At 42.1% G+C, this 15,119-nt stretch overlaps 1 protein-coding gene and 1 non-coding gene across 8 annotated transcripts in view; one reads left to right on the top strand and one right to left on the bottom strand.

Annotated features, from left to right (window-relative positions):
- LOC101337293 (zinc finger MYM-type protein 5) overlaps positions 1-15,119 on the top strand; it is a 91,488-nt gene that overhangs the window by 4,804 nt on the left and 71,565 nt on the right. For all 7 annotated transcript variants that reach the window (XR_012327491.1, XM_073794918.1, XM_073794917.1 and 4 more), the window contains one exon: positions 6,073-6,108. Coding sequence is in view for 5 of the 7 variants with exons in the window: in XM_073794918.1 (XP_073651019.1) it covers positions 6,073-6,108 (36 nt within the window). In the remaining 2 variants the exon portion in view is untranslated. The remainder of the gene's footprint in view (positions 1-6,072; positions 6,109-15,119) is intronic.
- Positions 11,256-11,362, bottom strand: LOC117308897 (U6 spliceosomal RNA). Its single transcript, XR_004523148.1, has one exon. It is a non-coding gene; the product is annotated as a U6 spliceosomal RNA (small nuclear RNA).

The following is a 15,119-nucleotide window of genomic DNA, read 5'->3' as shown; positions in this document are numbered from 1 at the left end:
GCTCAGCGGCCATGGCTCACGGGCCCAGATGCTCCGCGGCATGTGGGATCTTCCCGGACCAGGGCACGAACCCGTGTCCCCTGCATCAGCAGGTGGACTCTCAACCACTGCACCAACAGGGAAGCCCTCAATTTCATTCTTTTACATGTAACTGTCCAGTTTTCCCAGCAACAGTTATTGAACAGACTGTCTTTTCTCTATTGTTTATTCCTGTCTCTTTGTCATAGATTAATTGTTCATAAGTGTGTGGGTTTATTTCTGAGCTCTCTATTATGTTCCATTGATCGCTGCATCTGTTTTTGTGCCAGCACCATACTGTTTTGATTACTGTAGCTTTGTAATATAGTCTGAAGTAAGGAAGCGTAATTCCTCCAGCTCTGTTCTTCTTTCTCAAGATTGTTTTGATTGTTTTCTTAACTTCTCTTCCTGATAGTTCATTGTTAGTGTATAGAAATGCAACAGATTTCTATATATTAATTTTGTATCCTGCAACTTTACCAAATTCATTTGATGAGCTCTCCCAGTTTTCTGGTGGCATCTTTAGGATTTTCTATGTACAGTATCATGTCATCTGCAAACAGTGACAGTCTTCCTTTCCAATTTGTATTCCTTTTATCTCTTTTTCTTGTCTGATTGCTGTGGCTAGGGCTTATGAAATTTTTTGATCATGACAATCAGTAGGATATATATTATACATGGAGACATAGTGCAAACCCACCTTCATACATAATTACATATCTGAATCAAAAGTTTCATAGAATTGTTTCATTTACTATCTTAGATGGATTTTAATATTTTCTATTCTAATCTATTTAGATCTAGTCTATACTGTTTTTTGTTTTGTTTTTTGTTTACTTGTTTGTTTTTTAATGAACAGTGGTTCCAGCCCACCAAATTGACTACATGGCTTACAAACTGTGGTTTGAAAAACATTATTCTAGAGAAAGCAAATCATGGATAAATTCAGATTCTAAAACAGAAGTGAAAACACAAGATGATACTGAATACTGAGAGTAGTCTGGAATGAACTATAGGTTGAAAAACTCATTTTTTAAAACATAGAGATTTAAGTTGCCATTCTTCCTAATATATGAAATACTTATTCCTTCCTAAAAAACTGCATTACATTTGATGAGACTGAAATGCAGCTGATGAGCAAGTCTCTGGACAAGCATTGTAATGATCTGGAAGAGAACGCAGAACTGACATTGATGTGACTCCACCATTCATCAGCTCTGTGACCCTGGACCTTCTGGAGCCTCAGTTTCTCCTTCAATAAAATAAGGGAATTGTGCATAATATGCTCTTGAAGTAAAGTCCACTTTTATCTTCACAGCCTTCTCATCCCTCAGGATCCCAGTGTCTCCTCCAGCCCCTCTCACTATCCTAACTTATTATGAAGGTTGCCTTCCTCTCAGTTCCTGTGGCTTTTTTATTATTAAATAATTCAATGTTTACCACTATATATGTGTGTGTATATATATATATATATATATATATACACATATATGTGTGTGTGTGTGTGTGTATATATATATATATATGTTATATTCTTTTTTTTTTTTTTTTTTGGCCACACCATGCTGCTTGCAGGATCTTTGTTTCCCAACCAGAGATCGAAGCTACACCCTCTGCATCGGATGCACGAAGTCTTAACCACTGGACTGCCAAGGAAGTCCCATACCACTATGTTCTTAACTATATTCTTCGCTCCACCTTACCTGTTTCACACTTGAGTACAAGGACCCACCATGTTTCTCATTTTATCTCGCAGGCAGCATTGCCCACCCAAGTGCCTTCTGAGCTTTAGAGGTCCTGACTGCAACCAGAAGCAAATTTTTACAAAGAAAATTATATCCAGTGATTATGGAGGTTCTCTCCAGTAATTAAATTCTATGGTTTTTATAAAATCATAAGCTGAAAATAATGATTTAAAGCTTAATTTTTGCCCATTTAAGTGTTCCTTATATTATCAACTTTTTTTTTTGAGTTTCTGTACTAGGTAGCTATTATTCTCTAAGAGATTAAAACCTAAAATTAAGCAAGTCTAACAGTTTTGAATTTAGCATACTTACTTTTTAAAATATTTTTCCTACTTCCATAGTTAATAAATTCACAGTCAGTGACAAAAGCAAAACACAAACAATAACAACAACAAAACTTGGAAAACCTGTGCAAAAAGTGCAAAAGAAAAAGAAAATTACCTGTAATTCTTTACCCAAGGATGGCTATTGGTAACATTTTTTTCAACAGACCTTTTTTTTTTTTTTTTAGCAGTTTTAGGTTCACAGCAAAATTGAGCAGAAAGTACAGAGTTCCCATGTACCCACTGCCCCTACACATGCACAGCCCACCCCACTATCAACAATGTCCACCAAAGTGGTGCATTTGTTGTGTCAATGTGGATGAACCCACATTGACACAACGTACTTACTCCAAGTCCATAGGTTACACTAGGGTTCACTCTCGATGTTGTACATTCTGTGAGTTTTAACAAACACATGATAGCATGTACCCAACATTATACCATCATAAGAATGGTTTCCTGCCCTAAAAATCCTCTGTGTTCCACCTATGGAACTCCATCCCCGTAACTTGTGCCAATCCCTGACCTTTAGTGAAAAGGTCTATAGTTTTATATTTTCCAAAATGTCTTATACTTGGAATCATACTATGATTCCAAAGGCTGGGTAAACAGCCTTTTCAGATTGACTTTCTCCACTAAGCAGTAAGCATTTAACATTCCTTCATGGCTTTTTTGGCTTGACAGCTCACTTCTTTTTAGCGCTGAGTAATATTCCATTGTCTGGATGCACCACAGTTTATTTATCCATTCACCCACAGAAGGGCATCTTGGTTGCTTCCAAGTTTTTGGCATTTATGAATAAAGCTCCTGTAAACATCCATGTTCAGGTTTTTGTATGGACATATTTACAACTCATTTGGATAAATACCATGGATCAAAGTGAACTTTTGCATTTCCACTGGTAATGATGAGAGTTCCTGGTGTCTACATCTTCATCAGCATTCGGTGCTGTCAGTGTTTTGCAGTCTCACCACTTAATAGGTGTGTAGTGGTCTCTCCTTGCTATTTTACATTGTTAACATTTTGATGTATCAATATTTTTCCACAGAATGTTTTCAAATATTTATATCACCGATAAAAAATATATCTTATTAGAAGTGAAGAAGAGATCCAGTAAAAAACTGGTGATATCTAGAAGAATAAAATCATCATTGAGGACTTCCCTAGTAGCGCAGTGGTTAAGAATCCGCCTGCCAATGCAGGCAACACAGGTTCGAGCCCTGGTCCGGGAAGATCCCACATGCTGCGGAGCAACTAAGCCCGTGCGCCACAACTACTGAGCCTGTGCCCTAGAGCCCATGAGCCACAACTACTAAGCCGGCGCACCACAACTATTGAGCCTGCTCTCTAGAGCCCATGAGCCACAACTACTGAACCCACGTGCCACAACTACTGAAGCCTACATGCCTAGAGCCCATGCTCTGCAACAAGAGAAGCCACCGCAATGAGAAGCCCCTGCACCACAACTACAGAAAGCCCGCAAGCAGCAATGAAGACCCAAGGCAGCCAAAAATAAAAATAAATGAAGAAAAAAAACCTGTTTAAAAAAAATCGTCATTGAGAATAGAATCGTCATCTCTGTTTTGTTGTTGTCAGATTAGTAAAAAGATTTTAAGATGAGATGCATACGGTGGAGACTAATATGTAGCTACAGAAGACTTGCGCTTTGGCTTCCCTCTACCCCTAAAACAGAAATCATGTCCAAGGATCTATCCATGGAAAAGTGGGACCCAGAATGACTGCATACTCATGACAGGTAGCGAAATTTTTTAAAAAAGAAGAAGACATGCTTATTTTTTATGTGTGATGTGATATAAAACGGTTTGTGGGAAATACTTTTGAGACACCATATCTATGTCGATAAGAAACTAATTTTGAATTCAGTTGTCATTTTTCAAATGTAATAAATAAGAATTGTAATCAGGGTTAGAGTCATCAAGCATGATAAGACAGAAAAGTTTTATCAGCTAATGCTTAGTGGTACTGTATAGCACAGGAACTATATTCAATATCTTGTGATAAACCATAATGGAAAAGAATATGAAAAAGAATATATATATGTGTAACTGAGTCACTTTGCTGTACAGCAGAAATTAACACAACATTGTAAATCAACTATACTTCAATAAAATGAAAAAAAAAAAACCCTAACGCTTAGTGGTAGTAACAGAAATTAGTCATGTTATTAGCATTGTGTGGAACTTTTAAGATTTTTGAAAATTAATTAATTTATTTATTATTTGGTTGCACCGTGTCTTAGTTGCCGCACGCGGGCTCCTTAGTTGTGGCATGAGAACTCTCATGTGCAACATGTGTGTGGGATCAAGTTCCCTGACCAGGGATTGAATCTGGTCCCCCTGCATTGGGAGTGTGGACTCTTCTTATCCACTGAGCCACGAGGGAAGTCCCTCAGATCTTTGATGTTCATTCATTCCACAAATGTTAACTGAGTTATGCCAGATACTATGGTAAGAGTTCAAGGGATAGAACAGTGAATAAGACAGATATAATCCCTAGCCTCATAGAGAGTATAGTCTACACTCGATTAGAAAGATCTGACAAACACTAAAATGAATGAAAATGAATATGAATAAAATAATTACAGTTGAGTGCTAGGAAGGAATTAAACAGAGCTTCTTAATAGGGAATATCAGTGGAGACCTGTGCTACTGATCGTGGGAGACCTTTCTGAGCAAGTAACATTTAAATTGAGATCTGCCCTAGGAGCAGCCATTAGAATAACAAGGGGAATATTGTTCTAGACTGCCGGCAAAGCAAGAATTAAACCCATCCTAAGAAGTGGAGATGAACAGGGTGGAGTGTAGCGGACCAAGGGAAGCAGTGACACCTCCTGAGCAGGCAGTGCCCAGTAAGAGCAGTTCAAGGAGGGTTTTGTAGGCCATGCTGAGGAGTCTGAATTTTCTTTTCATGCCTGGAGAAGCCATAAAGAGGATTTTTAAGTGAAAAAGTGATACAGTGTGATGTGAATGTTAAGCAGATAACCCTGGCCACTTTGTGGAGGATGGCTCGAGGGCAGCAAGAGCAGAATTTGGGAAGCTGATTTGTGGTCTGGGCAAGAATTGATGCTGCTGGCCTCAGCAGGGAGGTAGAGCAGTCAGTAGGTTGCACTGAGACAGAAGGGTGCGGGGTACAAATGCACACTGAAAGTCACTTCTGAGACTTAGGAGGGACTTCCCTGGCGGTCCAGTGGTTAGGACTCCAGGCTGCCACTGTTGATCCTACAAGCCGCGCTGTGTGGCCAACAAAATTTAAAAAAAAAAAAAAAAAAAAAAAAAACTTAGAAGCTAGTTTAAAGTTTAGACGCAAAGACTTTCTGATATTAAAGTGTTAGCAAATCTGATCAATTTTGTTCAAGAGGGCTTCCCTGGTGGCGCAGTGGTTGAGAGTCCGCCTGCCGATGCAGGGGACACGGGTTCGTGCCCCGGTCCAGGAAGATCCCACATGCCGCGGAGCGGCTGGGCCCGTGAGCCATGGCCGCTGAGCCTGCGCGTCCGGAGCCTGTGCTCCGCGATGGGAGAGGCCACAACAGTGAGAGGCCCGCGTACCACAAAAAAAAAAAAAAAAATTTTGTTCAAGAAAAGATGAGAAGATTCACACACACAAAAATCTATCTATCAAGAAGAGCAGCTGATAGGAGAACAAGAAAGTAATCCTAATTTGAATTGACTGGATTTTGGAAAGAAATATAGTCCAAACTTTTGTAAGTAAAACGTTATTGAGCGATCTACTTATGAGTGCTTTTTACTTTCTTTTTCCACAAACTTGGAAAAACAGCTGTTAGGAATACATTAATGCTTCTGAATACAAATAAATGACTGTTATTTGTAACTAATTTCAAAGCTGTCCAAGTTCTGTTTTTCCAATTTAATTATTTTCATATAATACCATAATAGTTCTTTATAATATTAGAAGTAATCTTGAAGCGTTTTTTCTTTCATTTTGTTCTTGTTTTATGTGTTTTTCAGTTAACCGAGCTGCCCTGGAGTCGCCCAGCTGCCCAGGTATCTATCTATCTATCTATCTATCTATCTATCTATCTATCTTTCTATCGTCGCCCACTGCCCAGGTGTATATACAGGATCACTCAGCTGCCCAGGTATCTATCTAACTATCTATGTATCTGTCTATCTATCGTCGCCCAGCTGCCCAGGTGTCCCGGAAAAAGACCTGGGCCAGCGGGACCTGACGGGCGTAGCGCAGGTCTTTGGGTGGCCAGTGGGGCAGGGCTCCCAGTCCCACCCTAGGACACACGGGCCCCCGCCTGCAAGGCGCAGCCCCCGCCGCAGGCCCCGCCGGACGTCCCCCCGCCGGCTGAGGAGGGGGCCGAGGGGCAGCCAGCAGACGCGATGTGGGAAGCGCGAGGCAGGCTGCGCAGCCCGAGGGCAGAGCGGCGGCCGCCGTGCAGGTGCGGGAGCGCGAAGCCGCGGACGAGGCCGGCCCCGGGGAGCTCGCGTCCCGCAGCCTGCTTCCCGGGCGCGGACCGGCTGCAGCAGCGGGGCCCGAGGTGACTGTGCAGCCTCGGCCCGTTTCGGAAACGTGCCGGTGGAGGGCGGGAGGCCGGGCTCGGGAGAGGGGCCTCCGGCTCTAGAGACCCTCGGCCGGCGCGCGCCGCGGGGCGGGAGCCCCTCTGGGGAGGCCCGGGGTCCGGGCCGCGGCCGGGGAGGGAGGCAGGGGCCGGCCGGGGGCGGGGTTGGGGGGAACGAGCTCCGCGGGGGCCGGTGGGGGGCCGGCCGGTGGGCGGTGGCTGCAGAGCCTCCTGGTGCCCGGGCCGGGGGCCGACCCGCGGTGAGCGGCTGGATATCAGGTGAGGGCGATGGACGGTACCATCCCCCGACCTCGGCCTGCTTGTTGAGCCCTCGATCCTCTCCCTCACGCCCCCTGCCCGGCGCTAGGTCATTGCCCACCCAGTCCTGCCCCCGGAGCTGCGGCCCCCGGGCCTGCTGCGCTGGGAGCGCCGTCAGGACGGTCTTCTGGGTCCGCCTTCCCGCAGGAGGGTAGAGAGTAGAAGGCCTTTCCGCGGCTCCAGGATCTGTCCAGGCGGTCCGGGGGTTGGCCGTCCTCTGGAGCCGGGGCGGAGGTGTGGGCAGAGTTCTGCTGTTCAGCCCAGGGACGTAACGAAGCGCTAGAAACTTCGTCTCATACCGAAAGACTTCGTTCAGGATCAGCCTGCAGGCCCGAGTGATACGTCTCGCCGCCCCTTTTCACAGGGATCACCGGGAGGAATGATCCTCCTCCTGGGTGTCTCGCAGGCCTCCCACGCCACCCATGGTGGACCACAGGACCCTTTGTCCCGTGCTGACACCTGTCCCTTCTTCCCTGCTTGGTGGCCACGGTGGATCCCCTCTGCCCTGGATGCTGTGAGTTTAATGCTGGCCGGGGAAGCAGAGGACGTGAGGGAAAGAAGCAGGCTCCTGGGGTCAGCTTTCTTGTTCTGCATCGTCCTGGTCTTAGTGGCCTGAACAGCACCCCATCTGTGAGAGCTCGAGGCACCTACAGAGCCGCGGGCCCCATCCCCTGGCCACTGGGTCGTGCGCTGCGTGGTCCTTGGCGCCATCTTCCCTGTGGCCAAGCATCTTCTCTGACCACAACAACATGAAGCTGGAAGTCAACCACAGAAAAAGAAATGGGGAAAAAATCATTACATGGAGACTAAACAACATGCGACTAAAAAAACCCAGTGGATCAACGAGGAAATCAAAAAGAGAATTAAAAAATACCTTAAGGAAGAATTTCTATAAAATTCTACTTTTTATACATTATTAATTGAAGTGCATAGTACCTTGTGTCAGTTTAATCAAAGTTAGCAATGTAATTCATATTTCATTGATTAAAAAATGTCTAACACTTAGCTTTATGGGCCTAGAAATTTTTCAATGAAAACTTATTTACATATTTTTGTTGCAGAGCAATATCATAGGATGATTGCCAGCAGACTTTTAAGAACAAATATATATTACACTAGGATAAAATTCTATGGGGGAAGTAGAAAGGAAATGAAGTTCAAGCGAGAAGAACGAATCATGTAAAATTTCCTACTACTGAAGAATTTCTTGTTCATGTACTTTTTAAATTTTTATTTATTTATTTATTTTGGTTGCGTTGGGTCTCCATTGCTGTGCGCGGGCTTGCTCTAGTCGCGGCGAGCACAGGCTACTCTTCATTGTGGTGCGTGGGCTTCTCATTGCGGTGGCTTCTCTTGTTGCGGAGCATGGGCTCTAGAACACGCAAGCCTCAGTAGTTGTGGCATGCACACTCAGTAGTTGTGGCTCACGGACTCTAGGGAGCACGGGCTTCAGTAGTTGTAGCTCACGGGCTTAGCAGCTCCACGGCATGTGGGATCTTCCTGGACCAGGGCTCGAACCCGCGTCCCCTGCATTGGCAGGTGGATTCTTAACCACTGCACCACCAGGGAAGCCTGACAATACAGTATTTAGATGCCATTGAACACATTAATAAAAGTGATTTAAGATTTGTATTTTTAATGGACATATTTGCACTACACAGAAATTATGTTAGATGTCACGTTATATGTGTAAAAGGTTTTATAGTTCATCAAAATCTTTCTAGAAAGTATGTGAGCAAAAGTTTAAAGACTGTTGTTTGAAGGTCCAGCTGAAACATTACTTCCTCTGTCGAATTTCCCTTACCCTTTTCCCCTCCTCTTCCGCAGAACTTTGCTACAGCGAAGAAAATACTGTAACGTAGGTGGAAATATTTGTTGTCTACAGGTCTTCTCCCTGTTCTCTTGGGGGGCAGGAATGATAGGTTATTTATCTTTGTATTCCCATGCGCGTTGTAACTATAGATGCAGAACATATACTTACTAATTTATTTCTATTATATAGTTCATAAAAATTTTCCTAATATAGGGCGTGTCCTAGAGTTTAAAGTGGGAATAGGTTATAGCATGTCTCTGGGGAAATATGCATTGTAATTCCCAAATGCACTGACAAAATGTCTGGTTCTACCTAGAGAAACTGAATTGAAACAAAGTAAATGGCCCCAAGCCATTTGCAATATAGTCCAGTGGGCCTCTCTTACAGAAACATCGGGAAAGCTAAGTGAAGATGTAAGAGTTATTTGGAACTAATTGGCTTAAGAAACAAAATCTTTTGTTGTTTTCAGAAAAAAATCTGGAGGCCAGTTAGTATTGCAAGTGGGGAATGGGGAGGAAGCTGGTGTGGTAGTGACCAGTGTGTAATGTAGTAAATATCAGATCGTGTAATAATCAGACGGTTGGAGAAAACTTAATGACTTTGTTTAAATAAACTAAGGGGACACGTTTGCTTTGAATCGCTTCCAAATTCTGAGTAGGTTAATAATTTTCTTCTCTCCATCACTACGTGGAAGAAAAAAGCTGCTTAACCATGATGGCACCCGATTTTGGCTTACCATAAGGATGAACCCTTTTTTTTTTTTTTTGAGCACAAAGCATGTGGGATCCACCAGGAATCGAACCCGCGTCCCCTGCATTGGAAGTGTGGAGTCTTAACCACTCGACCGCCAGGGAGGTCCCAAGGATGAACCCTATTTCACTTCTTTCTTTTACTTCTTTCTTTTCCTTCCTCCTCTTTTTTCTTTCTTTCCTTTAAAATTAGGTAAATTAGACATTAAGACATCAGTCGGAACCCTCTTCACAAATCTTTCAAGTCCAAATTATTAATAGAATAATATTCTGTATTTGATTCTATGTTTACACAGGTATGTTTACGTAAACATTTATACTCTTAAAATATAAAATGGAATCGTATCATTTATCACTCTCACATTGGCTTTTTTAGTTAATGATATGGTACAGACATGTTCCAGATCAGTACAAATAAGTCCACCTAATCCTTTTTTTATATATATAAATTTATTTATTTATCTATTTATTTTTGGCTACATTGGGTCTTTGTACATGCTTTTCTCTCTAGTTGCAGCAGGGGCTACTTTTCGTTGCAGTGCTCGGGCTTCTCATTGTGGTGGCTTCTCTTGTTGCAGAGCACGGGCTCTAGGCGCACGGCCTCAGTAGTTGTGGCTCACGGGCTTTGTTGCTCCGCGGCATGTGGGATCCTCCTGGACCAGGGCTCGAACCCGTGTCCCCTGCACTGGCAGGCAAGTTCTTAAACACTGCGCCACCAGGGAAGCCCCCCCTAATCCTTTTTAATTGCTGCTTAGTAGTCTACAGTATTGCTATGTGGTACTGCCTTGGTTCCCTTATTTATAATTGTTAAAGGAAAAAACCATAGGCCCAAAATGGCATCACTTGTGCTAAAGCCAAGATTTAACACCTAATCTAATTACAGTTTCAACCTTCCCCAGAAATGTAATCTTAACCAACCAGTTTGGAATTTTCTGGTTGGCACCAATGAAATAATACCATCCTCACCCCCGCCCCTCCCCCCGCCCCCAACCAAGAGGAAGGAGAGGCAGTCTGCATGACAAAACCCTTGCCCAGTCCTTTATCCCAAAAAGTGATGTCCTGGCCCCAAATAACCCTTTCTTTTCTTTTGCTAATGACTTACTTGCCCCACCCTCCAGCTTATAAAAACCTTCCATTCGGTACAGCTCTGCGGAGGGCCCTTCCATCTGCTAGAAGGGATGCTGCCTGCTTCGTGAATCTTTGAATAAAGCCAATTAGCTCTCCAAACTTAGGTGAATTTTGTTTTAAACACAAGTTAGGTGTGATGATAGTACTGTCCACATGGGGTTGTAATGAGAGTTGGAAGCTTTGATATACGTGAAGAACTTAGGAGAGGCACACGGGATATGAACTGCCTAAGTTTGGGAGAAATACCCTGTAGTTCCACCTCCTTCTTCATGGCTAATAGTAGATATTCTGCAATAAGTATATTCCCTAATTTGTAATTATTTATATATTAATTACTGCTTAGGGTATTTTCAATTTTTTTACAATCACAAATTTCGCTGCAGTAGGCATCCTGAAACAAAAATCTTACAATTTTTAACTTCTTACAATTTTCTGCTTCTTAAATAACAATAAAAACTGTTAAAAACCAATGCTGATGAAGTATGAGAAAAAGAGTTAATCTCAAGTACTAATAGTTGGAATACAAACTGGTAGATGAATACAAATATCTGTTAGAGGTAAAATTTGCATATACTATGATCTCATACTTTTTTAAAATTTTTTTTGAAAATTAAAAAAGATATGGAACGCTTCACAAATTTGCATGTCATCCTTGCACAGGAGCCATGCTAATCGTCTCTGTACCGTTCCAATTTTAGTACATGTGCTGCTGAAATGAGCAATGATCTCTCATTCTAACTTTAGGACTCTAATCTACAGAAACAGATATAGACTAATTTTCAAAAATTCAGATAGGTATTAGATTTTATGTACTAAATCAAATATTTATGAGAAAACTTTTTAAAGCTAATCCAAATGCATTTTTTCTTTTGTCAAAGCGGAATATTAACTTGGGTCATGTGGACAAAAAAATGTCCTATCAGTAAACAAAAGACGTTGTGGTCATAAAGCCCTCAGGGATGGCATCCCAACTCCCATCCCAAGGTGTGCCCTGAGGGGATTCAGGAGGGAGAAAACAGGATACTGGCCCTGGATAGTTAAGATGCATGTCAAAAGAATGGTTTCAGGGACGACTTCCCTGGTGATCCGGTGGGTAAGACCCCGAGCTGCCAATGCAAGGAGCCAGGCTGCACCCCTGGTTGGGGAACTAGATCTCGCACGCCACAACTAAGAGTACGCATGCTGCAACCAAGACCCGGTGCGGCCAAAATAAATAAATTAATTTATTAATTAAAACAATGGTTTCAGAGACTTAAAAGAATTAAAACCATTAAAAGAATGGTTTCCAGACTTCCCTGGTGGGCCAGTGGTTAGGACTCTGGGCTTCTACTGCTGGGGGCGAGGGTTTGATCACTGGCTGGGGAACTAAGATCCTATATGCTGCTCAGACAAAAAAAAAAAAACATTTTCTAGTACATCTGAGAAATTATAGCAATTAGTAGATTCTAGGAAAGAAACTGTAAACCTCTTACTTGACTGACTACTCATCAATGCTTTTTAAGTTCTTTCTCATCTTTTGAAAAAATTGCATGCCTTTTCTTCACTTAGAAAATCGCTTATCTGCAAAAATTAGCCTCTAACTAGTACAATCCATGATTAAATGAGCAGACAAGAATAAAATATTATATCTACCAAAACCACTAAATGTTCTAAGATCCGTGTGATGAGGTTATTTTATGGGAAAAATTACATATGATACAATCTGTTAATTCTGGAAAAGTCTGAAACACATCATCTTCGTGATAAAGTTTACTCTTTAGAAAATAGCATTACAGAGAAGTTCTTCTATGTTATATCCTTTACACGTTGGACTTTGAGAATTAATTAAAAGGCGTAGAAGAGACACAGATTTTCAAAAACTTTATTGTTGCTGGCTAGAGAAGCCCTCATTCCATCCAATAAGTACAAATCATCCTTAGATGATTTGTGCTTGTTAGATTTCCTTAGAATTTCCTTAGAATTTTAAAGACTCTCTTGAAGCCCTCCTCATAATGTTTTTTGATTAGTGACATAGAAGCTGAAAAGGGTTACAGAGAGGTTAAAACCCTTGCCGTTCACATAGCTAATTGGTGTTTGCTAATAGTCATTTTTTATTTCAATGAAAAGGAACTCTAGAACAAACCGTCTAGACTTGTATACTATTTGATAACCCTTCCTAGGTCGTTCCTCTGTATCCTACATTAGGAAAATTGCAGCAGTTTACTGAGCAGCGACTCTGGCCCAGAGAATTGATGAGGAAAACCTCACTCTAGCAGCCATTATTTATGGCTGGGCTGGAAGCAGCGTGACTTTGGTCCCAGGGGTAAGAAACTTGATGTAGAAGGGATTTCACTTGACAGCTGAGGTGTCATTCCCTCCTCTGAGATGCTCTCTAACTACTGTGGGGAGATACTACAACCCCTGAGGAAATGAAGTAAGCTAGCATCTTGTTAACCAGGAGTGTCTCAAAATGGACAAAAATATTTTTCGTTGCAGAGATCAGCATTTGGGTGATCAGAAATTGACTGCAGTTGAACTTGCTGCTTTCTTGATGCAAAGGAGCTAGAAAAAGACAATAAATCATACCTGCGGTTCTGTTAAGATGAGGAACTAGCACAAGATGCTGGCTTCCCTCACCACTAAAATCAATTTTGGAAGAATTTTGTCATAAAAATTTTGTTAAAATATTACTGGGGTGGTCTTGGCACCCCTGTAAGTCACTTGACAGCACTGGGGAGGGCTTATTTCTGGGCTATGTATTCCACAGTTTATAGGTCTGTCTTTAAGCCAGTACCACCACAGCTTTAATTACTATAGTTTAGAGCAAGTTTTGAAATTAGGAGCTGTGAGTCTTCCAGCTTTCTTCTTTTTCAAGATGACTTTGGCTTTGGGGTCCCTGGAGAGTCCATATGAATTTCAGGATGGATTTTCTTTTTCTTTTCCTTTCTTTCTTTCTTTTTTTCTTTTTTTTGGCCGCGTGGCATGCAGGATCTTAGTTCCCCCACCGGGGGTCGAACCTGTACCCGCTGCAATGGAAGTGTAGCATCTTAACCACTGGACTGCCAGGGAGGTCCCAGGATGGATTTTCTATTTCTGCAAAATCATTGTTGGGATTTTGTTGGAGATTGCATCGAGCCTGTAGACCACTTTGGGTGATATTGTCATTAACAATATTAAGTCTTCCAGTGAACACAGGATATGTTTCCATTTATTTGGGTCTGCTTTATTTTCTCACAGCAATATTATGTAGTTTTCATTGTATGTCTTTCATCTCCTTGGTTAAGTTAATCCTAATTCCTTAGCATTGTATTCGTCTTTGATGCTCTTGTGAATGGAATTATGTTTCTTAATTTCCTTTTTTGGTTGCTTATTATTAGTGTATAGAAAAGTAACTGATTTTTTTGTGTGATTTTGTGTCCTACTACTTTCCTGAATCGGTTTGTAAGCCTTGTTCCTGATTTGAGAGGAAAAGTTTTAAGTATGATGGGTTAAAACCCCATTTAACTGTGGGGTTTTCATGAATGACTTTTATTATGTTGAGGTAGTTTCCTTCTACTCCTAGTTTATCAACTTTTTTTCTTTTTTGGCTGCACCAGGTCTTAGTTGCTGCATGTGCGATCTTTGTTGCGGAATGTGGCCTCTTTTAGTTGTGGCATGCAGGATCTAGTTCCCTGACCAGGGATCAAACCCGGGCCCCCTGCATTGGGAGCACAGAGTCTTAACCACTGGACCAACAGGGAAGTTATCTTGTCAACTATTTTTATCATAAAGAGATGTTGAATTTTGTCAAGTGCTTTTTCTATATCAATTGAGATGATGGAGTGCTTTTTTCTCTTCATTCTTTTGATTTTAAGGTTTTAAAAACTTTGAATCCGAATTCAGTTTGCTACTATTGAGTATTTTTGCATCAATGTTCGTAAATGATATGGAGCTTTAGTTTTCTTTTCTTGTAGTGTCCTTGTCTGGCTTTGATAGCAGATTACGGTAGCCTCATAGAATGAATTAAGAAGTGTTTCCTTCTCTTCAATTTTTTGGAAGGATTTGATAAGGATCGATGTTATTTCTTCTTTAAATGTTTGGTGGAGGGGCTTCCCTGGTGGCGCAGTGGTTAAGAATCTGCCTGCTAGCGCAGGGGACATGGGTTCGAGCCCTGGTCCGGGAAGATCCCACATGCAGTGGAGCAACTAAGCCTGTGTACCACAACTACTGAGCCTGTGCTCTAGAGCCCGCGAGCCACAACTACTGAAGCCCATGTGACACAACTACTGAAGCCCACGTGCCTAGAGCCTGTGCTCCACAACAAGAGAAGCCACCGCAAGGAGAAGCCTGCGCACCTCAACAAAGAGTAGCCCCCGCTCGCCGCAACTAGAGAAAACCCGCGCACAGCAACAAAGACCCAACACAGCCAAAAAATAAATAAACAAGCAAACAAATAAATAAAATAAATCTATTTTTTAAAAAAATGTTTGATGGAAATCACCAGTAAAGACATCTGGTCCT

Source organism: Tursiops truncatus, chromosome 18, assembly GCF_011762595.2.
Source record: "Tursiops truncatus isolate mTurTru1 chromosome 18, mTurTru1.mat.Y, whole genome shotgun sequence".
Classification (NCBI taxonomy): Eukaryota; Metazoa; Chordata; class Mammalia; order Artiodactyla; family Delphinidae; genus Tursiops; species Tursiops truncatus.
Note: the sequence above shows the minus strand (reverse complement) of the source record. Positions and strands in the feature narration are given on the sequence as shown.